This window comes from Pyrgilauda ruficollis, unplaced genomic scaffold, assembly GCF_017590135.1.
Source record: "Pyrgilauda ruficollis isolate IOZ18807 unplaced genomic scaffold, ASM1759013v1 scaffold15, whole genome shotgun sequence".
NCBI lineage: Eukaryota > Metazoa > Chordata > Aves > Passeriformes > Passeridae > Pyrgilauda > Pyrgilauda ruficollis.
Window position 1 is genome coordinate 9997512 of NW_024513654.1, and position 25390 is coordinate 10022901.

The following is a 25390-nucleotide window of genomic DNA, read 5'->3' on the forward strand; positions in this document are numbered from 1 at the left end:
AAACAGCAGTGATTTCCCCAGGACTGCTGTTCCTAGTACTGTGTGTCCTTTTTGCAGAAATCACCAGTGCACATTCTGCTACAGGGGGAATGTAACACTGGCAGGGTGTGAGTGCTGCTCATCCCGTGCCCCGTGTCTGATCTGGAAAGGTAGAAATGGGGGTGCTGTTTTCCTCACGCCAGCACTGCCAGCACAATGTCCCTGGCACTGGGTGAAGCCAACTTGATGAGGTCCATGGGCTATTCTGGATCTGGGACACTGAGCAAAGAGCTTTTTTTGTGAAAGAAGTACTTCTGAGAGTGGTGAATACAACTCCTCCCTGGGGAGACCTGCATGAGCAGAGATTGTATGTCTCACCTTTTCAGGCGCATCTCCAATTAAATTAATGATAAATTGCTGCCCTGAGGTGGTTTCAGATTAAATGTCTCCAGCAAAGTGAAGCTTGGTTATGAATCAAGAGTGTTAAGATGAACCAGAGAAGGTCATGAGAGCAGCTCATTTTCGGGTGCCTGGTTGATTTCTTATCCTAAAGGGGGAAGGGGAGAAGTTGTTTTAATTTTGTCTAATTCAGTTCACTGTATTAAACTCCAGACAAGTTTCTGGGGACAGAAAAAGAGCCACAAAGGAGATTATTGCCTTCTTACTGCATTGGGAGTTGGCTGAGTGAGGAAGTTTGTACCCATGCAGTAAAAAGTTTTTTTGTGGCTCTTTCCTGCATTCAAGTGACCTACTGCTTCCCTGGAGAGAATTAAGCTCTATTTTTACTTTCATGGCAGAATTTGCACAGTTCGATGAATACAGTGCTGGGTTGTAATTTAGGACATGTTGGTTCTTTTCCCAGCTGTCCTGCTGGCTGGCCTTATTGGCTTGAGTAACTCATTTCAGCTAATTGGATACCCTGGAGTTTTTATTTGACCCTAAAATCAGGATTTTAGAGATGCTGGACATCTACTTCCCCTCTTGACTTTGTCTGGAGTTGTGTGGGATAAAATCTTTGTGAAAAACAGCTAAGACTGTACAGTCTGAATCTGAGATATTGGAGGGGCCAAAATGAGAGGCCTTTTTGGGGTATTGTAGTCTTTCTTGCCTATTGTGTCTTCCTCTTCCCTCAAATGTCAAAAGGATTGGAATGAAATGATAGTTTGTAACCTTGAAGTTTTCTAGCTGTTACAAAGTGAGCTTTTATTGCATTGCGCAGACCGGAACGGGGCAGGCCCTACCTTTTGTGTCCTTGTCTTCCTTGCCTGTGCTTTTTTCCAAGCCAGCCCTCCTTTAGAAGTTAAACACCAGTTTGAACACCCGGGAGTGTTCATACTGTGGTTCTGGTGCCATCTCCTGGCATAAATTTAGGATTGCCAGGAATGAAGCAGGCTGTGGGACGGCTGGGTGGGAGCTGGACCCGTGATGTCTCATTGCTTGTCTGTGTCTTTGTGAGATTATTTTTGGCTTTCTCTAATGTTGCAGAAGATGAAACCAGGACTGTGATTCTTGGTGTTCTTATTTTTCAGGGCTTTTCAACCTTCGAGGCTCTGATGTTGAGTACAATCCTGTGTTTTTTGCATACGCCGTCATAGGAATGAACACAATCAGGTGCTTGAATTCCCTTCCTCTGTTCCCCAAGATGCATTTTTCTGGGGGACAGCTGTTCTAGCAAAGTATTTGTCTTTTCAAAAACACCTATGCTTGGGTACTTTAGTGTCCTTTGTGAGCTCTTTATCTCCATCATTAGTTACTGTCCTCCCCTGATCAGAGCTGGAGAGGCAGCCAAGAGCTCTGCTGCACTCCTCAGCACCTTGGCTGGCTTGCTGGGTGACCTTGGGCACGATGGCAGAGTCCTCTGTCTGCCACCCTGAGATAACGTGTAGGGCCTTTGGAGCTCTGAGTGAAATGTGGCTGGCCTGGATATTACAAACTTTAGGGAAAAATCTAATTGCTGAGTCACTTCAAAACTGCAGGGACAATGCAGGAAAGTTTCCAGGCTGGCTTATAACAGAAGGCTTCTTTCCTGTGACTGCCCCAAACACTGAGCCTCAGCAAGCATGGTTCCTTTGGAGGCACCTGTAAGCTGCTACCTAGATCCATGGAGGTAAAACCTGGCTGGGTGAGTGAGTACGGGCTGTGTGAAGGTTGAGCTGAACTTTTCAACTCAGTGAACGTGAGAGCAATGTGATACTTAGAACTACAGTAGCTTTTCTCTTTCCAGATGGTGCCCTTAAAAGTTAGAGAGTGGCTGTTACTTGCCTCTGTTACTTTCCTGTTTCAAGCACAGTGATGGGATGTAGCCATTTTGACTGTGTCATACAAATAGAAATGGTATCAGTTCTTTCCTCTCATTGGGGTGGCACATCTTAATTTCGAGTTGGGATTTGAACTGCGTGAAAGCTGGTGGTTAAAATGACATAGGACAAAGTAGAGTGCATAATTCATGATTTCCTTTCTCTCTGAAATGTTGCCAGAATGGTTTTTCCTGTCCTCCTTTACTCCAGCCACTGTTAGATGTGATTTCACCTATTTGATCTCTCCAATTTGTTTCTCAGGCTCTTCATTGATGGTGACAGGATGACGGACCCAGCTGTAAGAGAGCACTTACAGCTTGACTCCACCCTGGAGCCTGAGTTTAAGATCCAGGTGATGCCCTATGGATCTATCCTGTCGGAGCTGCAGGCTGTTGGTGCAGGCCTCTCACCCAAGGAGAAAGTGTGGCTCAGTGACAAAGCCAGCTATGCTCTGACTGAGGCCATTCCCAAGGTCAGTGGCCCTAGCAGGGGAAAATGCTTTTCCCTTTTCTGCTCATTGTGGTTAGGAAGGGTGTTAATGAGGGCAGCTGGCCTCAGTTTCCCCTCTGCAAAGCCCAGTGCAGGCTGGAGCTTGTGCAGAAGGGATCCAGCCATGCTGAGGTATCGAGGGGTTGATAATCCTGGGGTTGCTCCTGCTGGAGCTGCCCTTCCAACTCGCTAAGCCGATTTATCCAAGAATTGTCAGCTTAAGATAAAACAAGTACAGTGAGAGAGGGGAGGGAAGAGGCAGCAGGGTGAACTCAGGTCATTCTGCCCACGGGTGCAGCATCAATCTCATGTGGACAATCAGCAAGAACTGTAAACTTGCAGAAATTGAAGCAGGAAAGTTGAGCAGGACTTCTGGGAGAGTGCATTTGGCTTGATTTGAGTGTCTGAGGGTGGTTGCCCTTATTTAGTTCAGTGGCTTGAGGATATCAGGCAATATGTGATGTCCTTTACTGAAGGCAGGAGGGAGAAGATGACAGTTGTTGTAGCAGGGAATCTTGTGAGGACACAGATAACCTGCAGGCACTGGTTGTCCATGCACTTCTGCCGAGGGACAGTTGTAGCATCAGAATAATTTCTGCACAGCCATACATGCTATATCTTGCTATCCTTTTGAACTTGCTGTCTGGGACTCCCACTGTCCACCTAATATTCTAATAGCCATGAAAGATACCTGGGAAAGGACACAGCAACTGTGGACAAATAAACCGGTTTCCATGCATCTTGTGTACATCTCTTGTTAGCTAGAGATCACATTCTCTGGAATACCATCCAGTTTGCAGTGATGTTTAGTAACTAACAGATACTGTGAGTAAATATACTGGTTTTGTCCCTGTCCAGGGTTAAATCTTCAGACACCATCAATCTATTCCTAGGCCTCCTAATACAGAATACTGACAGCATAGTGTCTATGGAGCATTCAGGATAAGTTGTTGTTCTTTTGACTTCAGAGTAGAAAGCCCTTTGTAGTTGCAGCCAATGGTCTATCCCCAGTTTAGGTAAGCTGCTGTAGTTGATTTATGTAGAGTATCCATATGAAGGACAGAAGGTCTGACCTAGAGAAAGGAATATAATGAGTTGGAGTGACGTTATTTACCCTATGAGCACTGGAAGTTTTGGCTGATACTGAGTCATTACAGTGCTGCGTGCCCTCTGTGTGCGTTGGGGAGAGTCCCTGTTTCAAGGAGCTCTAGAAAGCAGGCAAGGAAGACTGAAATGTCTTGATTAAAAGCCACTTAGAGAGTCACTGAAAGAGCCAGAGTTTTTCTAGTTCCTCCCTGGCTCTCCACCACTTCAAAGCACTCCAGGCCAGTTGCTCAGCTGGTGTGAAGAACACCAGTGCTGAAAGTCCATCTACTGTCTGTCTCCATCAGAGCCAAATATTGACACTGGCAAAAATCCATTCCATTATTAAACACAGATCTGCAAACCCTTTACAGATTTGTTTACAGCTGCATGTAAATATACTTTTCACAGAAGATTAATAGTACTTACCAGTATCTGTAAAGGGCAAGCCAAACTAAGAATCTGACTATTTATCCTGACTGATAAAAGGACTTTTCTGACTTCCTTGTGACTTCTGTAATTTAGTTTCTGCATTATGTAGGGTAGTTGTTCTGCTGTTTTTAAGTATTTGGAAATTGTAAGCCTGTAGGATTTATGTGAATTTAGTCTTTGCAGAGGATCTACTGGGCCTTTCCTTGAATTTGAGTGATATATATTTGTATGCTGATGCATTTAAGGTAGGAAACAACATGTTGCTTGGGCTGTGCTTCTGTAGGTGCTCATCCCACCTCCTCATATATATATTGAGAGCAGAGAACTGGGCAAAATACTTGGTTCTTCTTCTGATGCCAGGTATGATGAGGTTTGGGCAAGTCATCTCAGCTGGTGAAATTCTGAAGATGTGCTAAAACCAGCCAAGCATTCCTGCTAATCTAAGGACAGCTGGTGTTTGAGGAAGTGTGCAGTAATAGGGGATCAGTTACTAGTTGTTAATGCAGGGTCACCCCATCCAAGCACAGGAAAGCTTTGTCTCAAACCACCAATGTAAGCTCCTTTCAGAACTGGCAGCATGTAAAGCTGAGCTTTGCAAAGGCCTTTCATGTTTCCGCAGTTCTTGATGTGTTTGTCAGAGCTGCTGATCATTAACAGTGGTGGTGCTCAGTGCTTGGTACCTGGGCTAGGTACCCTTTGCTCCCTGATACTTGAGGATGACTGTCAGGTAACAAATCAAGGTAGCTTTTAAGTTGTTTCCACGGCCTAAGTTCTACCATAGCATCAGGGATTAGTGTTTCTCATTGGCCTCTGGGCCTTAAGTGTCCATCAGCAACAGGAATCTCTGGCTCAGACATTGATATAGATATAGGGTGTTTAGGATATCCAGGTCTTCACCCTGCTTCATGACAAGATGTTGTTTAGTTCTTTGGATTTCCCTATGGCTGCCCTTCCTTCAGTCAGGGACTGTTTCTCCTCTCTGTTTCCCAGTGCACTTAGCTGACTGTTGGCAACCAGCATCTCACAGTGCTGAAGGTTGAGAGAGGCTGCCAAAGTACAAATTGTGGCCAGGCTGAGTTATTAAATCTGTAGGATTATGTAGTCTGACTAATCCACAAGTAATCCCTGTCCTTCTGCTGCAGGCTTACCGATACCTCACCCCATATACCCCCATCTGCATTGCAAAAGCTGTGAAGAACGCAGCGGAGACAGAAGGCATGAGAAGAGCACATGTAAGTGAAGCCTTGAGTGTCTCCTTGCACATGGCAACAGGTTTGCTTTACTTTTAGGGAAAGAAATAACATTTTCCTTTCAGTTTTAATGTTTTGGATAAAAAGCAAATAAGAATTTGGATGGCAGGATAAAAAGGGTCTTCTGTCAGACATCTACTGCTGTTGAAGCAGGTTTTTTGCTTGTTTTGCATTCCCTTGAAGAACAACATTTGCAATAGTGTGAGGAAACAGCCTTACTCTGTGGGAAGACTGTGCAGACTTGAGAAATGTTGTTTGCAGTGTGGGCCCTTAAAGGGATGTTGTTTCCCCTTTGCTAGTTCTGTTGTCTTTGTCAGTGGAGTCTTCAAATTGTTATCACTTGAATAAACACAGCCTAAATAACACACAGAAATTCTTTGACACATGGTGCAAAGCGCAGGCCAAGATGTTCAGAAGCAGCCAGTGTCCTCAAAGCACTCTCTTAGTCTTGTCATCATGACCTGGAAATGGAGCTGATTTCCCAGGAAGCTTCATATTTTCAAGCAAGGAATCTGCCTGTGAAACAGGTTCATGGTGGAGCTGAACTTTTCTCTTGTTTATCCTCTTGTTTATCTGTTAGTTTTCAAGCAGCAGTTTTCACAACAAGAGAAATGGGCCAGTTGAAGCAGGGCTGGCAGTTCTGGGCTTGTCCCATATTTTCTGCAGCTTCTCAGGAACCAGTACTTTCTGTTTCAGTGCTTTTCTCTCCCTATTAGTTAAGGTGAAGTAAAAATAGTTGTACTGAGAAGAGGCACTTTGTCACCTGCTACCTGAGGACAACTGTGCCTTGTTCTTGTACACATCTCCTGCTTCTTGCCCCTACATGCTGCAAGCACGTATAAAAAAAAAAAGAAAAATGTGGGTCGTAAGGCAAAAGAGCCAGAAGCTGTGTGACAGAGACTGTGTGGTGGCTGTGTGCCCAAAGGACACGTTCCCCTGTCACATCACCAGAAGTGTCGTGTGGTTGCCTTCTACGATCTGAGATGCAAGATCTTGGCTGCTAAAGCATAATAGCCTTGAAAGTGATGTGTGGGGTAAAGCTAGACTTCACACAGTAAGATATGTCCCAGCAGTAATTATTAACAGTCGTTTAACTCTCCAGATAAATTTCCAGTGTTTATATTAATTACAGGGTGCAAAACCTGAAAATACCTCTTGAATCATCTCTTAGTTTGTGTTTCTGAAACTTACAGGTTGAATTCTTTTGCATCTTGTTTATACTGAGGCTTGATAAATCTTTCTCCTTCTCAATTGCCTTTTCTTGTGCCTATTTTAACGTAGATTAAAGATGCTGTTGCCCTGTGTGAGCTCTTTAACTGGCTGGAAAAAGAGGTATTGTATAACTTTTTTTAACTTGGAGGTTCTGTTGCTGTGTAAAATTCTTCATTGGCATAAACTTTTTGTTAGTCTTTATAGTGTCTTTACTAAAAGTGGGGAAACAGTTGGGGGTTTATCTGGTGGTTTTTTTGTGAGGATTTCAGACATGCTTTTATTCAAGGCTGAATTAATTTTTTTGAAAACATTCTCCCATTCATTTTATACAGACCAAAGCTCAAACAAATGAAAAATTACCTGAGCAGGTTTAGTGTAGTGTTAATGCTGTCTTGTGCTGGTTTGGTAGTGTAAATCGTGAAATAATATACAGCTTCATACAATACTTTGGAATTATTCTCATGATAATCAGCATTGTCTGCCAGTATGAACAAATCTGGCATTTATGAATGGGAGGTGCAGTGAAAATGGGATATAAACAAGTTATTTGTGTATTCACTAAGTTAGAAGTACTCAGTGGATGTGCAGAGTGCCAAGTGTTACACAGCAACTTACTAAGCCATGCCACTGCATGTCTGAGTCTATTACTTTATTTGTGGAGAAGGCTTGATGACTTCCAGAAGGTGCCTCTTTACATGTCTGAGTACCTCAGGAAGACAGCCTCAGGGGTTACGAAACCTAGCTCTTGCCCTGCTTTGCCTGTTTTCCAGTCCAGGGAAAGTTGGGTCACAGGTTTGAACTTATCAAATGCCTAAAGTAAATTTTAACACACTTTTTTTTTTGCAACTGCTTCCATTCCTGATTTAAAAGCATAAAATTTCTAACAGCATGGGCTGTTAAAGAGAACTATATAACCTTAGTGTCACCTGACTGTGAAGAGGTGTTGCCTTGTGAGATTTTGCCTGTGCACATCTCAGTGAAGTCAGTACTGCACTAACTGCTCCCTAGTCAGGGTTCAGCAATCCTGCTGTGTCTGTCTCCACTTCCTTCTTCTCAAATGCCCTGCACAATGTTGCTGGGTTTGTGTTTGTCATTACTGAGGAATGAGGACAGAAAACCTGGAAAGAAGCCACTTCCAGGGTTTCATAAGGCACAGACAAGACCCAGTGTTTAAGCATATAGGGTTTTCTTTGCTTGTTTGCACTAATCCAATGCATGTCCTTGTCCACCAGGTCCCAAAGGGAACAGTAACAGAAATTGTTGCTGCAGACAAAGCAGAGGAGTTCCGCAGGTAAAAAGTAAATCTGCTCTGAGGAGGTTTTCTGGGTGGCATTTTTTATCCATTGTTTTTATTTTATTCTTTAGAAATGCATCTCACTTGCAGATATATTTTACCTGAGGACCTTTACTAATGGATTTATTTGAAAACTTGAAAGAGTTGGGAAGAATTGGGTCTCTTGGGAAATACAACTCCCAGCCCACTGGATCCTGTCCACTTTCCTTTTGAGATAGCAATGAGGAGCACTGCAGGTTAGGACACTTAAATACAAGACAGTTCTTTCCTTGCCACAGAGAAATGTATATTTCAAAGTCAGATTTCTTCCTCTTCTGATAGAGAAAGAGCACCATTTATTTTGAGAGTTACTCCCGTGTGTACATCAGCAGGGCCTCTCAAATGCCTTTGAGTAAATAAGTAACAAAGTAGAAATTGTTCAGCAGATCTCTTCCTAGGTGATTTGGGTTGTGAATTTTCTTCTAAGGAAAGAGTAGATCTGGAAAACACATGATTGGGAGAAGAGGGCTTCAAATTGTACATTTTTCTACTCAAATTTGCTTGTCCAGATGTCTTTTAAGGCCAAGGGGAAGGCTGAGGTGATGTGAAATTGAGGATGGGGCACTCCAGGTGCCCTAGGTACTTGGTGTGCTCCTCTCACTTGTGCTGTAGTGATCACAATCTTTTCTTTCAGTCAGCAGAAAGACTTCGTTGAATTGAGTTTTGCTACCATATCAAGCACAGGTCCAAATGGAGCCATCATTCACTACAAGTAAGAGAAACACAGCTTCTCCTTTCAACCTTCAGCAAACATAGTTGGAATGAGCTGTCTCATTTCCTCATGGAGTCACAACAGAGTACTCCAGGGAGATGTTGTTTGCTATCTTTCTTTACTCCTTACTAAGTAAAGATCTTTCCCTGCTGGCAGCATGCATGTATTATGATGCTGATCTGCTTAGGCCATAGAAAAGGGCTATTTTGGAGCTGGAAGTCTGGGAAGGATGAGTATGAAGTGCCACAACTATTCTGATATACATCCAGAAACAGATGTTGAGGGTTTTGTTGGAAGCAGCAAAGCTCTATGCTGTAGTGCCATTTGCTGTATACAAATCCTCTCCTCAGTATGATCCCTGGCTCAGCATGTGTGGGATTTCCATCACTGCCACAAGAAATCAGAGCCAACACATCCAAGCTTGTAGTTAATATGGTTTCTGAACTGCAGATGTGGGCTGGAGACCTTAAAAGTGTGGAACAAAAACCTTTGTGTTTAACTGAACAGGCCAGTTCCTGAGACCAACAGAACGCTGTCAGTGAACGAGATCTACCTCCTGGACTCAGGAGCACAGTACAAGTAAGTGGATAAATGGTGCTGAACTGCCATGTGTTCTTTTCCCCATGACCTCTGCAGGGTCAGCTCACATTTGCCTTGGCAAGCAAGGCAATCTGGAGGTTTGAGTAGACAGATCAAGGCTGCTGACAAGCCTTGCTGGGGTCAGGGACAAGATGTCAAAGTACAGTTCCCATCTGAGTCCCATCCATCCCCAGTGTGATGGGAGCTGTGCTTTAGCTGGTGGTTTTGGTATTAAGTTGCAGGAACAGGGAGCAGGCCTGACTGCCCTGGCTTAGCCTTAGGCTGCCTACTCAGCAGCCTGCACAGCTGGGTGAGGCACCTACCCTGTTAGGATCTGCCTTGTGGGCAGATTTGACTGATGTTGAGCTCAGGACAAGGTGGGGCAAAGAAGCAGGACAGCACTGCCCTGTGGTCTCTCTGCCTTTTCAGAGAGACTGAGACTCAGGGATCCTCATCCCAGTGGCCACTTGGTTTTTTGGGAAGGCATCATGCCTGAAAACTCACTCAATGCTGTTTTGACAGTGCCATTCAGTGGCCTCAGTTCCTTTACTGTGGAACTCTTGACTCCATGGAAAATGAAAGGAGTGATGTTTTTAACCAGTGTAAATAGAAGAGAAGTGGCTTGTTCAGGAAGATGCAGGACAAGCCTGGCTGTTCCTTTGAGATGGGCTTTGTCTTTACAGCTATGCCTTTTTGTTATGTCAGTCAGGAAGAGCTTTGTAAAAGAACCATACAGACATCCTTTGATAAGATTTTTACAAGGAGATCTTTTTTCCTCTCCTCTGATGGCCTAATTAACGATTTCCTTAGTGCCACTAAGAAAAGCAGCCCTTTGGATACAATGTAAGCTGGACATCAATGGCACTTACCACAGCATTGTGACAGGGGTGCTTTGCTTGTCCCTGCTGAGAAGTTAAACCGTGAGCTCTTTGTGCCCACGGCCTGTGTGCTCTGGGAAGAGCACAGGGACAGGAGTGAATGTTTCAAAGGGAACTCGTTATTTCAAGAGCCACTCTGTTTTTGACAGCAGGCTCAAAATGCTATTTGCAGAAGGAACTTAGATCCAGTTTGATGACGTATTAGATTAACCCCTATCCAAATGCAGGATGATTTGCAGAAATCTTAGCACAAGACATCCTGAAGATGAAAGGGATACTATCCCCCCCTACACTTCCCTTTTCAGAGCTGGTAGCTGTCATTTTTGCACAAGTGTGTGTTTTAAAGCTGTTAGTGAATTGTCTTCCATACAAATTGGCTGAATTTGGTCTATTCTCAATGGACAGGTACCTGTTGCTAAACCTGAAATTAGCATCGTTTTTATAAGCAGTTTAGATTCTAATTTGGGAAGAGCTTTGGGATGCTTGTGATTGAAAGATAACAATGTGAATTGTAAATCATTATTGCTACATCTGGGGCATTGTGTTCAGGAATTTTTGAGATTAGGAGCAGTTACATCATCAGCCTTGTGTAGCCCAGAGCAGATGACTTTATCCATTTATGAGCTTGGTTGGTTTGCTGCAGTGTGACTGGGTTTCCTGTGCATTCTCACTTTGATCCTTCTTTTCCCTGCATCCTTTTGGTTCCTGCATCTTTGTTTGGTTCTGAAGAGATGGTACAACAGATGTGACCAGGACAATGCATTTTGGCACACCATCAGCCTATGAAAAGGTAAGTTGGGATCACAGTGTGGTTTGTGATCTGACCCTTATTATTAAAGATACTTAAATTAGTAATGTGCTCTATTGCTATGCAGTCAAAGTTCTCTATGGAGTTACTGTTTATTTACCAGTATGTGGCAGCATTTGGATAAGGACTGAAAAGGAGACTGTCATACTTTAGACTTCCAAAACATAAACTGTTTTAGAGAATTGACACCTTTCTATCTTAAAATGCACAGCTGTCATCTGCAAAATAACATGTTTCCTCTAAGAAATAAGAAAATCAGCAGATTGAGGATAAACATTGCTGGTTTGTCCAATAAGGGAGACAGGGGGTTCTAATTTAGTGCAAAGCTCAGTGTCTGATACAAGGCTCCAGTCAGATTGTGCCTGGTGTATGATATAAAAAATCAGTCTCAGACTTACCTGAAAAGGTCTGTGTTTGAAATTTAGCAGTGTAATTTTGTTTATTATAAATTGCTTCTTTAACTTTTTATTAGTCTTAAGTAAAACTAATTTCATTATTATAGTTCACTTAGTGACAAAAATATGCTGTAGGGTATGCCCAGGAAGTAAAAGTAGAGCCACAAAGAGAATCGGTCATGTAGGTCAGGTGAATGCTGCTGCTAAACCTGCAGTCTGAATTTGTGATAGTCTCTCTGGAGAGAGATCTTCAGAGTGATGTAAACTCCTTCTGCTCATGGTTTGCTTTGGCATTACCAGCCACACAAGAGCATGAGCAAGTTTTTCCATGTCCTTTGCAGTTGCTACAGGATGCATCCTCTCTTTTACTTCTTGGGGAATACAAAGCTTTTCCTTTCCCTCTTTACTTATGGCACACATTTCTTTGACAGGAGTGCTTCACCTATGTCCTGAAGGGACATATAGCTGTGAGTGCTGCCATCTTCCCAAATGGAACCAAAGGTGGGTTGGTGAGTTGGAGTGTTTTGACCTCTGAAGAACCATTAAGTGGTCTGAGAACAGCATTATGACTGACAGATCTAGGCAGATCAGGCAGATGTTATTACTGTCTGTTTCCATTACAAGACTTTGGATTCTGGATTCCTGATGCCTTCTGTCTCAGCATTGACCAGTGCTGAAAATTCTGAGGCAGGCAGTGTGAAGGATTTTGGAAGTGCTCTGGCTCTAGGGTGGTAGTGACTTCCATCAGTTAGTGGCGCTCTAACACATGTGCTTGGAGGTTGTCTTTATTCTTTACTAATGGCCCTATCAAAGTGAGAAGTCACTTTCCAGCTTCATAAGGACTGGCTAATTCTCTTCCAATTACTGTGGAATCTCTTGTATCAGTGGGAAAATGCATGGGAATATGACACACAAAGGAGCTGTTTTTCGTTTGTGCAGGAAAAGTTGTGGCATATCATCCACCTCTGGTGAATTTGTTACAGAGTTATTTTATCCCTTGTCACGCCTTATACAAAACCAGCTCTTTTTAGAGATTTCTTCAGTTTGCATTCTTGGGTAGGCAAGTTAAAAGCAGCTACACAGCGCTATGAGAAACCCAAACTGAAACTGAAGGGTGTCTGAACTTGGTTACATGGGCTTGGTGTTGACATGCAGGCAACAGAAATTCTGTGCCCCCTGGATGAAGCTGTGTGAAATGAATGGCCTTCCAGGTAAAAAAGCCTGGCTGATTAGTCCACTAAATACAATTGGCAGGTCTCCTATTTTCAGTTCAATAAGCAGCTCCTTTTAAGACCAGTACTGAATTCTCTGTGGGACTTTTAACCATTAGATTCTTTCCTGAAAACGTCAGTAGAACAAGCAGCAGTGCAATGTTTCTGTTACAACCATCTCTTGAAGACCTATGTAATGGAAGAGAGAGGGGTTCTTTAGCTGAAAAGGGGATTGAATGTCAGAATTGCCAAATCTACCCTGTAGCTTTTAGCCATCCAATGACTTGCTTTCTTGTGGGTGATGAGCCTTTTTGAGGGGGTGGTGGTAGGGTTTGTTTGTTTGTTTGTTTGTTTTCCTTTTTGTATGTTTTCCAGGTTTGAACCTTCAGCATGATTATCAGTGTTGCTGAGGGAGCCTGACTTGATTGAATTCTTTCTCCTTGTCTGTCTGCAGGTCACCTTCTAGACTCCTTTGCCCGCTCTGCCTTGTGGGACTGTGGCCTGGATTACCTGCATGGGACAGGACATGGAGTTGGCTCTTTCCTGAATGTGCACGAGGGTCCTTGTGGCATTAGCTACAAAACCTTTGCAGATGAGCCCTTGGAGGCTGGCATGATTGTCTCTGATGGTATTTAGCACTGGTGATTCTCTCTGGTCACTGGGGAGAGACCAAGCTCTTCAAGATGCAGAGGGAATAAATGTGACAGTGATGTAGAGCAAAGGCTGGATCAAAAGCTCTGGGCCTGCCTCCTCAGCTTGCTGTTTTAGTTGTCATTTAAGCTCTCTAGGTAAAGACCCTCACATTAGCTTTTCACCTTCATGAAGCACCTTTGCAGTGGGGTGCTGCAGGGCTGTTTCCTGCTCTCTACAGCACAGTCCTGGGAAGAGCTCTGCTGACCAGCTGGCTCTGGCATACTCTGGAAGAACTGGCTGCAGTACAAAGTGGACACCAAGCTTTCAGGAGCTAATCCTGTCTTTTCTATGGGCTATTTGAGGCAGCTGTTAAATCTATGCATGCTTTATTCTTCCAGTAGTAAATTAACAGCCTGTTGGGGTTTGCTGAGAGACTTACATTCCTTCAGGGCTGCAAGCCTGCTTCCTCTCAGGAAGTCAGGGAAACAGTCTCTAAAAGAGTATTTTGAGGAAGGGGTTACCCACCTGCTTTTCATGAAGACATTAATATTTTCAGAGTTTCTGGTACTTGAACACAAGTATTCTGTGCTCTCTCTTGAATTCCAAGGAGATTCTGAAGCTTGAGGGCTGTCTGTCTTGTTCCTTCTGCTGTCACCTTGCTCGGGGCTTCTGTGCAGATTTAGTAGCATCAGAAATTTGCCTCTGTGGTTGCCTGATGTCAAGATTTCTTAGTGACTTCAGTGGGCTAAAGGCATAGAGGGGAAGTTGGGCCATAGGGAATAAGTACTTGCAGAGTGCAGCAATGTGGCTTAGTTAATTACTGTCTGTTTCTGCAGAGCCTGGCTATTATGAAGATGGGTCCTTTGGGATCCGAATAGAAAACGTTGTCCTCGTCATCCCTGCCGAAACCAAGGTGAATGACCTGCTCAAGATGCACCTTTCTTCATGACATGCTGGCTATAAAACTTAAAGTACTGTAACTTGATGTGGGGCCATGCTGCAGACAGTTAAATCCTACTCAAGATTCCTGGTCTCCAAAACCCCTTATTGATGAGCACTGGTTCTAAATCTCCCTTGATAATGGGAGCACAGAAGACAATTTTGCTTCTGCAGAGTTTCCATGGGTTGAAAAGTGTGTGTGAGTTGTTTTAAATTGTTTTCTGTCTGTGTGTTGAAGCAACTTTATTCAGCCCCTTGGAGTCATTGCTGTAGGTTGATCTGAAGTTGGGATTTTCCTCTGTGGTAGGCATCCATCAGTGGCAGTAGAAACAAAACTACGGGCAGATTTTGACATTATAGTTGCCAGTCTGGCTGGGTTATGCTTTTAGAAATGTCAGACTGAAAATGATCATATAGTCATCACGCTGAAGTCCTGTACAATTTTCATCTTTAGAAAGGGACCATTGAAAGAAGTAACTAAGGCTTATATTGAGATTCTTTGCTTGAGCTGTAAGAAAAATGTTGCTGTAAGTTGCTACCCTCTCATCTGAATGTTGCCTTGGTTATTCTGTAGGGATGACATAACCAAGGAGTGTGATCAGGGTGGAGCTGTTTCTAAAATATAATCTCTGTATAATCTCTGTCTTTCTGCTGCAGTACAATTTCAAAAACAGAGGCAGCCTGACCTTTGAACCCTTAACCCTGGTTCCAATCCAGACGAAAATGATTGATGTTAATTTGCTGACAGAAAAGGAGGTAAGTAAAACAGGTTTGCATTGCCTTCTTTGCATGAGAACCAGCTTATTTTGTTCTGTTTGCTAGAACCACTGGCCATTGTTCCATTTTATAGATCCAGAGAGCAATCCTGAGCACTCTGACTTATTTTTAAGCTTGACCCACTTTGAAGTGAGGGGGTGAACTAAACGAGCTTTTCAGACATCCTTCCAATCTACGTTATATGATGAAGACAGTGAGGATCCCACCAATTACGTTGTTGTGGTAGTTCCCTTAATATGATACTTGCTGCTGTCATCTCTTTTCCTACTCCTGCCTTGATTTGCTTCTGGCAGATGTCTGCCTTACCATGCTGTCTCCTCAAGGACTGTAGTGGTGACTGTCCCATCTCATTGTCTGTGTCTGCTTGTCACCAGCCCCATTCAGGCACACCCCATTGCTCAGTACACATGAACTCTGAGCAGCCTTCTCTGGTACCTGCTCAGCAGCATTTATTTCCTAAACAGCTTCATACTTTAAGCTTTCTGTTTAAGTCTCTCACTACCTTCTCCATGGCATATTTCATCCTGTTTTTGTACTATACTCCTTATTTTACCTCAGCACATCCTCCTTTTTGGAATGATAACCCTGTTTTGCATTTCCATTTGCTGAATAGGGATGTGAAGGGTACCAAGATCTGCCCTAGGGTTACCTGTTCAGATCAATAGGGCAGCTTGTGCCTCAGGAGTGCATTGTCCAGTTACAGTTTTGCAAAGCCATTTATTAAGCTGTGCCAAGGTAGCTATTCAGACTTGCTGGAGGCAGTGATTTGCAGAGACTTTACTTGTCAGCTGAATTGACCCTTGGCTCCTCTGAAAACCCAGGATGAATTCCTTCAGTTCCTACCCTCATCAAATTTACAAGTCACTTCCACATAACAGAGATCTGTCTCTTCAGGACAGGATTCCAGCCCAGCCTAAGAGCTCAGACCCAAAGAGCACAAGGGCCTACAAATGTTTTTGGCTGTACATAACTTGTAAGGTCACGAACTCTCTTCTGTGTTCATGCTGAATGTCCTGCCCCTCCCTTTCTCCAGTGTAACTGGGTGAACGAGTACCATCAGAAGTGCAGGGAAGTGGTGGGAGCAGAGCTGGAGAGGCAAGGCCGGCACGAAGCTCTTCGGTGGCTCCTCCGGGAGACGGAGCCTCTGGCCCGAGGGCAGTAGCACCAGCACTGGGGTGTGGAACATCAGCACAGCTCCGTGTTCTGATCGCCTGCGTCTTCCTGCAGCTCGGCACCACTGGGAGGGTGTTCTTCAATAAGCATTTGGAAATCAGGAAGGGATTTTGTGTAGTGTTTCTTGCCCCACAGCATGTGCGGGTAATGTGGGGCTGAGGAGGGTTACTGTCTGAATAAGTGTTTTGGGGGGAGGGGTTGAGCATAGAAAACAAACAATAAATAAACACGTTGCCTTTGAAACAGAGGTCTTATTTCAATAATGGTTCTAAGAGGCAATACTGGAATATTTTATACTGTCTGGTTTTTCACTGTGAAAACTCAGTATTTTTGCATACTTGGGTTCCAGTTGCTAAGATGTTATCCACACAGCAGGACTGATTACTGAATAAAAGATTCCAATCCGCTGTTTGCTCCATCTGTCTTCTCTTGCAGTCAGTGATGCGTTGGGTTTGGCAGCTTGAAGAAAGACAGGAACCTCATCTTTCCACCCTTATGTGTGCATCTAACTCAGACAGGGAACAAATATGTTTAGGACTGCCTGGTGCCAGGCGCTGGGCAGAGGTTATGGAGAGAGCTGGCAGGAGCAGTCAGTTCTGATTTGTGACAGGCCCTGGAAGGATATGGAGACACTTGGCAGAGGTTTGTGTGTGCAGAGCGCCCAGGCCAGTACTTCTGTCTATTGTTATGTCTTACTGAGTGCTTGTATAGCCCATGGCAGTGCAGGATGCGTGGGCAGTATCATGGAATTGCAGCTCTTCCTGGACACAAAGCAATTAGTAAGTTAAAATAAATAAATATGCCCACAATGAACAAAGGACGAGCGCCGCGGCGGGGTCGGGCCGGGCGCAGCGACACCCGGTGGTCGAGCGAGGTAGCGCGGGCTGAGCGCTTTTCTCCGGCTCGCTGCAAGTGTTCGATCCAAACTCCGCTTCAGAATCAGATAATAAAGGAGCAGTCGGGAACAGAAAATCAAATTCCTGATATTTCAAAGAAATTTTCTGAGCAAATGGAAATGTTTGTGTACATAGTTTTCTTTCCCTCTTCCCCCCCGCCCCCAGGTGTTTTTTCCCAAGAAGGTGATAAAACAGAAGTGCAATAAGTGCTTTAAAAAGTCAATATCACCCCTCAGTCGCTGCAGACAGGTACATGTATTTAAATAGTCAAGTGGTTTCTCACCACCCGCTGGAAGCAGCAGCTTTCAGCTCAGCTGTGTCTGCATAAACCCAGCTCACACCTCAAGCTCTCCCAGGTGTCTCACGAGTATGTGCTGCCGCTCAAAACAGAACGGGCAAAACCTTTCTGCCGAAGGAGCCCGGTCCCCTGTGAGTACAGGGTCAAAGGACGAGTGAGGGCTCTCCACGCAGGCTGTGCTGTGACAACGCGGGTCTTTCCCAGCAAAATCCGTGTGTGCTCGGTGAGGCTGAGCTCGGGCCGGTGCTGCAGCCTCCCCGGGGCTGCTCTGCTGGGAGCTGGGGCAGACTCTGCTGCTCGCTGCAGGCCTGTGCTGCTCGCCCGGGTGCTCCCGAGTGATTCAGCATCCCGCACCTACCGGCTGTGACCCAGCTGGGAAAGGTCTCTCTTCAAATGTAAGGACAGGTGTTTCCCACAGGAAGGTGGAAGAGGAGGATGTCTACCAAACAGAGAAACAGACGCCAGGGTTGCTTTTGTCCCTGTAGTCTAAAGCCAGTGTGGCTGGCTTGGACACTGTGTGAAGGGGGAGCACAACACCAAAAGGAATTTTCTAGGTTTCAATAGCCTTAGTAGACCTTTTCCCCACCTCAATACCCTCCTTGCAGCCAGATGCCACTCTGGGACCATTCCCTCACAGATCACAGAAATTCATGGCTCATTCCCATCCCAAAGCCTCCTCCTGCACAGGGTCAGAGGTAGGAAAACCCATACTTGTGTTCTGCTCTAGGCACCAGTCCTGGAGTCTCAGCAGATCCCTCCCACCATTCACTCCCCAGCCCATCCTCCCTCACCACACAACCTGTGGGCTTTCCTTGCAGGGAATTTGACACCAGCTCTTGGTCACAGCTTGGACATCTTTGCCCCTTTCTTGGGTTTGGCACCTCAGCATGGGCACACGGTGTTTTGTAGGGCAGGGCTGTGACACACATTCCTAGCTAAGGCGTTTATCTCCCTATTCAGCCCTTGAAAACACTACTTTTTGTATCCTGTCCTCTCTGAGCTTTAGGTTTCCAATGAAATTTAACTTGGATTCTATTCTTTTCCTTTTATCAGGTTTTGATCTATTCCATTTAGTGCCTGCTTTCCCTGGGTGGTCTCTCCCTTCCCCTCTCTTGGTGAATGGAAAAGGTTAAGGAAGAGAGAAGCAAGGAAAAATTGAATGGAAACCAATGCCATGTTTAGGGGTTTTACTTTTGTGTGAACCATGCACAGAAATAGCAAAAAAAAAAAAGTTCTTCAAATTTAAAAAATTATTTAATTCTGGGGAAAAAAAAAGTCCATAGAGGCTTTTGTTGTTGTTGTGGGAAAGCAGGAAGGAAGGAAGGAAGGGGCATTTTCAATAACAACATACTTAATGGTCTATTTTCAAACCATTATTTTTGCAGTACTTTTAACCTAGTGGGCATCTTGTAGCTTTAGATCATGCTGCAAAGCACATTTCTGTGCTGTGAGATAGCATCTCCTGCAGGGGTGTTTGTGGGTTCAGCCCATCCAGTTCTATCCTTGCACCAACCCAGGAGCCTGGTGGCTGTACCTCAGCACCACCACACGATCCTGTTTCTACACTATTGCTGTGTTCAGGGGCTCTGGAATTCTTTCTTCCCTTGGACTAATAATGTTACAGTGGGAGACAGACCTTATTTGCCAACAAAGGGAAACCCACTTCAATTCCACATTTCCATCATGAGTCATGATGCACACACTGGCAATGGGCCTGTTGGTGTACAAGGCTTTTGAGGCAAATAAACCATTTCTCCTTGAGCAGAGGGAGAGCAGAGAATATTCATTCATCACCAGGAACATGTGCTCCTTGCCTCCATAGGCCAGGTGACTGCTTGGATTCTCCAGTCACCCCTTCTTCCTCAATCTGTGTGTATTACCTTAAGTGTGCTTGGTAGCAGTAAAATTCAGTTGTTTTTTAACTTAAATGGCTTGTAACTCACCTATAATCAAAACCCCAGTATTGTTTGCATGACTATTAAACTGGTCACTTCCCTTGGAGCAAGTTTTGATTTACAGTGTTAGAAAGAAGAAAACTTTTGAGAACACGGTCACTGAGGGCCTCAGCAAATCCATCAAACCAGCCTGATGTACAGGCTGCACACAGGAAAATGATTGCCCAGAAGCACTGAAGGGCTGGGAGTGTTGTGGGGCATTGGTGCTTGTTCCTGTGCTTCCTTCAGCAGGGGACAGTGAGAGCCAGGTGGTGGGAGCAGTCAAACATCAAAACTCTCCTGGGGATCCAGAGATCCTTTGCCGCTTCTCTTCCTCAGGAGTCTCCTTTGGGTGGCATGAGGCAGAGGACAGCATGGGGCATTTTGGAAGATATTCAGGGTATGCTGAATAAGGCTCCGTGGTCATTCAGGCAACGGACAACCCCCCCACCTGCTTGTTGTCACTTGATGCCTGCAGAGGCCCTGTCTTTGCCCAACACCATTTCCTTTTGGCACTCAGCTGGGTGACTTGGCTGCTGGTGCTAAGGATTGTTGACATTTATTTTTGTTGACTTGTAGCAATTCACACCTTGTTCCTGGAGTCCTCTGGCTTGTTTTTGGAGAAGAAACTGCAGGCCTGGACATCTGGCAATGGTGTCTGGAGATCAGGAGTTAAATAACTTGCATGGTGTCACTGCCCTCAGCTTGTTTTACATGATTAGGACAAAACTCCCTATGGCTTTGGATGTAATAAGAAAAAAAATGAAACAAGAACCTCTGGAGGGTAGAAATATGAACTGTGTTAGTGCTTAATTAAGTTGCCTATTAACAGTTGTGTAGTGGCCTGGAAGAATTTTAATGTACCAATTAAAGCAAGGAGCTATCTCCTCGGCTTTCCACCACCTCTGGGGATGCTGTCAAGAGCGGGGAGCTTGCAGATCAAGTGTTGTTTATTTTGTTGCTTCCAGCTTGTTAAAAATCATTCTAAATTTGGGAAGTGGCGGATGCCCGTGGATGTGTTTGCTTCCATGAGGCAGCAGAGTGATGTCTGTCTGATGCGATTCACATGGTAAGAGGCAGGGCTGATGCTGACCCTATAAACCCCATCCTGTTTCTTAGGGTTCCTCTGAGTTGCTGCAGGAGGAGGAGGAGGGGGCTGGCAGCCCTGGGGCAGTTCCGTGCTGACAGTGGGGTGTGCTGGTTTGGCACATCCAACCTGGACACCTGGGTGTGCCAAGTTATCCTGCCAGTTCCCTGGCTGTCCAAATTATCCTGCCAGTTCCCTGGCTGTCCCATCACTGTATCAAACCTTTCAGGAGTTTTCCTCTGATTTAAGCCACAGGAATGGGAATTCCCCCTCCAGACTTGTGTGAGCTGATCAGAGAGTGTGGCTGCTCTGATGCCTAAAATGGCTCTGATTTACAGCCAGAAGGTACTTAAGGCTATTTTGGTGCCAGCAGACATCAACGTAAGACATATCAACAGACAGAGAGAAATGCAATTTTTAAAAATTAATTTAAATTGCTTGTATTTTACTGGCCTGAGGGCTTGTGAAGGTTGCAGGGAAATTGGTTCATCAGGGCTGCCCACTGCCACGGGCTGCTGAAGAAGTGTTGCCCTGCTCCCACGAGATACCATGTGTGCAGCAACCTCCATTATCAGATGGCATTTGAATTTAAGAAAATCAATTTCTGTCCATTTTGCGTGTCCCTGTGGATGGATGGCTCGCTCTGGTTCCTGGTGTCAGGGCAGGGTTTTGCCCACAGAGTTTGAAGGTGGATGGCCTCCCATGTGTGTGCTTGGCTGTGGGCCCTTTCTTGCAGCTCTCAGAGCCTGTGACTGCCATGCACCAATCTGCATTGGGCTGGTCCTGTTTAGAAACCAGGCTGGGGCCAGCATGTTGTAAACATCTCCCAAAGCAGAGCATGACCCAGCTGAAGGGTGCCTGCTGTGTCCCTTTGGTATCCCCCTGTCACCCCGCATCCTGTCAGGGCTGGGCATCTCTGGAGCTGGAGGAAGTCCCCACTCACTGCAAGCTGTCCCTCTGTGCATCCTGTCTCCTCCACAAATGCTGCTCTCCCCTCTGTGGGAACAGACAGTGTCCTTTGCTTCCATCTGCTTCTGGAACACATCTTCCAATAAACACATCTTCCAACAAACACTACCGTATTCCTCTTGAGGTCTGAATACGAAATGAGCTGGGGAGTTTCAGACAAATGTAGCATTAGCTTGGAGCACCATGGTCTTCCAGGAGGGGATTTAAGGAGCTTAGAGTGGTTGTGAGAATATCTGTGCTTCAAATCCAAACAGGCAGCTTGGTAAGTGCAAAGTTGAGGAATGTGTCCTCTTCTCCTTGTATTCTATTAATATTTAGGGCTGGGCTTCAATTATTCATTCCTTCAGGGTGTGCTTTTATCATCTCAGTGCTATAGCTTTAGCTTGTGCACTGTCTCTGGGCACTCAGAAAAGACCTTTTCATAGTATTTGTGAAATTTCATATCTGAGAGGCCTTTTGCAAGCAAAATGTATGCTGTGCCATTAGTCAGAAAAAGCAAATCTTCCTCATCCCCACCCAAGGCTTTTCTAAGCCCACACAGAGCTCAGCCTCAGTAGATATACAGGAGATGGCCTTGGCTGGGGATGGGCTAATCCAGCACTTGTTGGTTAGAGATGATTTCTTTTTTGTGGTGTGAAACCAAGGATATATATGATGAAATTAGATAGATCCAGACCAGTTCCATACACACCCACGACCCTTGGCACAGGCAGCTCATTTGTCTGAGCTGAGGACAAATTGAAATGTGCTGTGATTAAATACTCCAAATTGTTGACATCTGTGCTGTAAATACCTGACTTGTTAACAGCCCATCTTCCTGCTGGGGCACAAAGCCTGACAGTCAGTTTGCTCAAATGAGGATAATCAGATCACATGTTTCTGAGTGCAGCTTGATCAGGGAAGAGTCTGGGAAGAATTCTGCCTTATTTGCACAATATTTGGGCAAGAATATTTTTGTTTCGTTAAGTAAAGCCAACCATGAAATTAGCATTCACTTTCTCCCTTCAGGAGGCTGAATGCCTATGGGAACTCAACAGTGCAGCAATTTTAGACTTGGTCAAAACAAGAGACAAAAAGAAAATCATTCTTTTTTTCTGCCTTTTGAAAATATTTTGTAGGTCTATCCTGTTCTGGGATGAGATGATAAGATCATGAAAAATTTTATTTACAATAAAGCATAAAAATTGTTGAGCTGAAAGTGTCACATCCATCAAATATTTTAATTTTTATTATTATAGAGATGTTTTGTAAATACTGGCTATTCTAACTAAACTGAAAAGATTGGATTAGTTTTCAAAGCAGTAGAAAAAAATATTAGTTAGAGGTTTTCCATTTAGAATTTGTTGGAGCAAGGTAGTCTGACATTTTTTGAAACACTGTTAAAATATTTTTTGACATAAACCTGATGAAACCTGGCCCTAAACTCCTGTGCGGGCTGAATTTTGAAGAACTTGAACTTTTCAGACAAGAAAAACAAAAGCATAAAAAAAATCCCCTGAAGTAAAACATTTTGTTGACAATCTGCTAGAGTGCAGTGCTTCTGAGAAAGAGGAGTATGAGCGGAGACATCTAAGAGTGTGCATCCCATCAGGGCTCCGACCTTGTGTTTGCACAAGGAGCAGCTTCCCAGGTGAGCAGCTGGCTGCACTGCGCCTGTGGCCAGCAGCTCTTTGGGCATCCCTGCTGCTGCTGGGAGCTGCTGTGGGGTCTGTGGGCAGCCAGCACCCTGTGCCAGCACAGACCCGTGCGCATCCCACCTCTGCTGCCCAAGCTGAGCTGCGTTCTGTCCAACTCTTGACTGGGTTATGGCAAGGCAGTTTGAAAGGGCTCCCCACCTGGGGCAGAGACAGCAGGTGCTGTTACTGTCCTTGGGTTAAGGCCAAATGTTTCTGCTTGGGAACACAAATAACCCTGGCCATTGGTGCTTCTGCATTTCCCCTGCTGCAGGCTGTGGGTAGCTGCACACCTGGCAGGGGATGGGATGGGTGGGATGGAATGGAAATGTCTCCTGCAGTTTGCCTTGCTTCTGCTGCAGAGTGGAGGTGATGGGAGGCAGGTGTCTGGGCCATTGCTTAAAAAATAGCCCCTCTTCACAAGAGCACTCTTTAAAGAAAAGTGCACTCGTTTTATTATTACTACAGGAGCAAAGCTGTGTGTTTCCATACCACCATGAGGGGTGAACTTGTGTTTGCCCCACAATAAGCAGAGTCAGCAACACAAACCTCTTCCTGGGCAGGAAGCAACAGGTGAGACTGTGTCTATTTTGGGGCAACTAGTCCCTTATGTAGCCGGGCTGAAATACAACCTCTCCTGCAAAAACTCCTCTGAAAGCATCGTGGTAACGTGAGCAGCCTGAGATGGAGCTCCCAGCTCACTCACCTTTGCTCACTGGGTCTTTCCACCAAAAGCTGCAAACCCATTTTATATTAAAGGTTCTGCATAGTTACAAGGAGGCTTAGTGGGACTCAGTTTTTCTTTGTGAAATATCAGTAGAGACAGCTTTTTTGCATGCTCTCTCCTGCTCCTGCAGCAATGGCTATAATTTCTTACCGGCTCTGGATTCTGCAAGCAGCCCCAGCTGAGCACCAGGGAGCTGCCAGTATTAAAGAGGGAGCAGTGTGGGCCCTGACACCGGGGTGGAGAGCAGGAATGGTAGCTGGCAGTAAAAGCTGACAACCATAAATTATTGTTGCTTTTAAGTATCAGCTCTCAGTAGAAATAAACCTTGAATCCTACCAGGCATAGCTGTAAAATTGCATGGATCTCACTTTAATCACCAGCTGAGCACCCTGAGCTCTCTGCTGCTGTCTCAGGGAGGGTGGCACAGTGCCTGTCTGTCCTGTTTAACAAAAAGTGGAGATAATGTGAATTCAACACTCTAGGAAAGGTGTTGGCCCTGTCCAAAAGTGGGCTGTCCCCAGGGAGCAGCCTTGCCCAGGAGCATTCCCAGTTGTATCAATGTGGCCTGCTATGTCCTGCCACTCCTGTTCTGGAGCTCCAGGGCAGGGCTCATCCATCCTCTCCTGCCTGTGTTCTTCCTCCTGAGTGGTGCAAACCATCTTAACAGCAGTTGGGACACCCATCTTTTCCTCGAGCCTGAAGATATTAAATTAATCATGCAATGTGTGTGATCACAGGCTGCTGTGCAAGATCTGGATAAATGCAAAAGTTCTTGAAAAAGTAGGAGATTTTCTGCAAGAGAAAAGTACAAATACTGGGACAGAGGAGGCTGTTCAGAAGATGTTCCAGTTCTCTGTATGCAGAGGGACATCCCTCGATCACAGCTCAGATATTCTTTGTAGGGTGAAACATTGGGGACACAGTTAGACCTGCAGCAAGAGAAGGGAATTCCCAATGTGGGGTGGAAAAACTGTAAAAATTCAGAAAAATTCCAGCTGCTGAATCAAGAGGAAACATGCAATGGCACCAGATAAGCAGCAGAGTCACAACCTACCTGGTAATGACCCTGAGTAGAGCAGGTTCCCTTTACCTTTACAGAACAAAGCAAGGGAGTGTTCTGCTGCTACAGCCAAGCACTTAAAAGTGCATTTCATAAACATAGAATTTTTAATACATGCCATCCCACCATTAATAAGTCTGCCAGCATTACAAATTGAACAGCAGATACATGGTTTTGCCAGTTTTGAAACATCAGCTAATTTAGCTTTAATCTGCTGTAGAGCTAGAAATAGTCCCTGTAAAGATGACACTGTTTTGCATTCAGTGCATTTCTTGAGATGAGAAAACCAGCAAGCATTAATTTAAAGTGATTAATTCAGTAACATGCAAATGTGAAGGCTGTGTGGAAGCAACAGATCACGTGCTGCAGAATCAGAGTTCAGTTCCTTGGCTCCCCTGGGTTCACCACCCCAGAGCAAACCTCCTGCACACAGGGAGAGAGAACACAGTCTGAAGGAAAAGCACTGATACCAAGGGGGAGGTCCAGGATGGCCTATGGGCTGGCACCTGGGTGGCAGAAATCCATCCAGAAGGGTGCTGGGCACTGATCTGGACATAAGCCTGGCC

General features: G+C 44.9%; 1 protein-coding gene across 2 annotated transcripts in view; it reads left to right on the forward strand.

Moving 5' to 3' along the window:
* Nucleotides 1–16596, forward strand: part of XPNPEP1 (X-prolyl aminopeptidase 1) — a 30997-nt gene extending 14401 nt beyond the window's left edge. For both annotated transcript variants that reach the window (XM_041461507.1, XM_041461508.1), the window contains 13 exons: nt 1509–1590; nt 2538–2748; nt 5423–5512; nt 6812–6862; nt 7975–8033; nt 8710–8787; nt 9295–9366; nt 10974–11034; nt 11879–11948; nt 13113–13286; nt 14128–14204; nt 14888–14986; nt 16041–16596. In XM_041461507.1, the coding sequence (XP_041317441.1) occupies nt 1509–1590; nt 2538–2748; nt 5423–5512; nt 6812–6862; nt 7975–8033; nt 8710–8787; nt 9295–9366; nt 10974–11034; nt 11879–11948; nt 13113–13286; nt 14128–14204; nt 14888–14986; nt 16041–16169 (1253 nt within the window). In that variant the 3' untranslated portion in view covers nt 16170–16596. The remainder of the gene's footprint in view (nt 1–1508; nt 1591–2537; nt 2749–5422; nt 5513–6811; nt 6863–7974; nt 8034–8709; nt 8788–9294; nt 9367–10973; nt 11035–11878; nt 11949–13112; nt 13287–14127; nt 14205–14887; nt 14987–16040) is intronic.
* Nucleotides 16597–25390: the final 8794 nt, after the last annotated feature.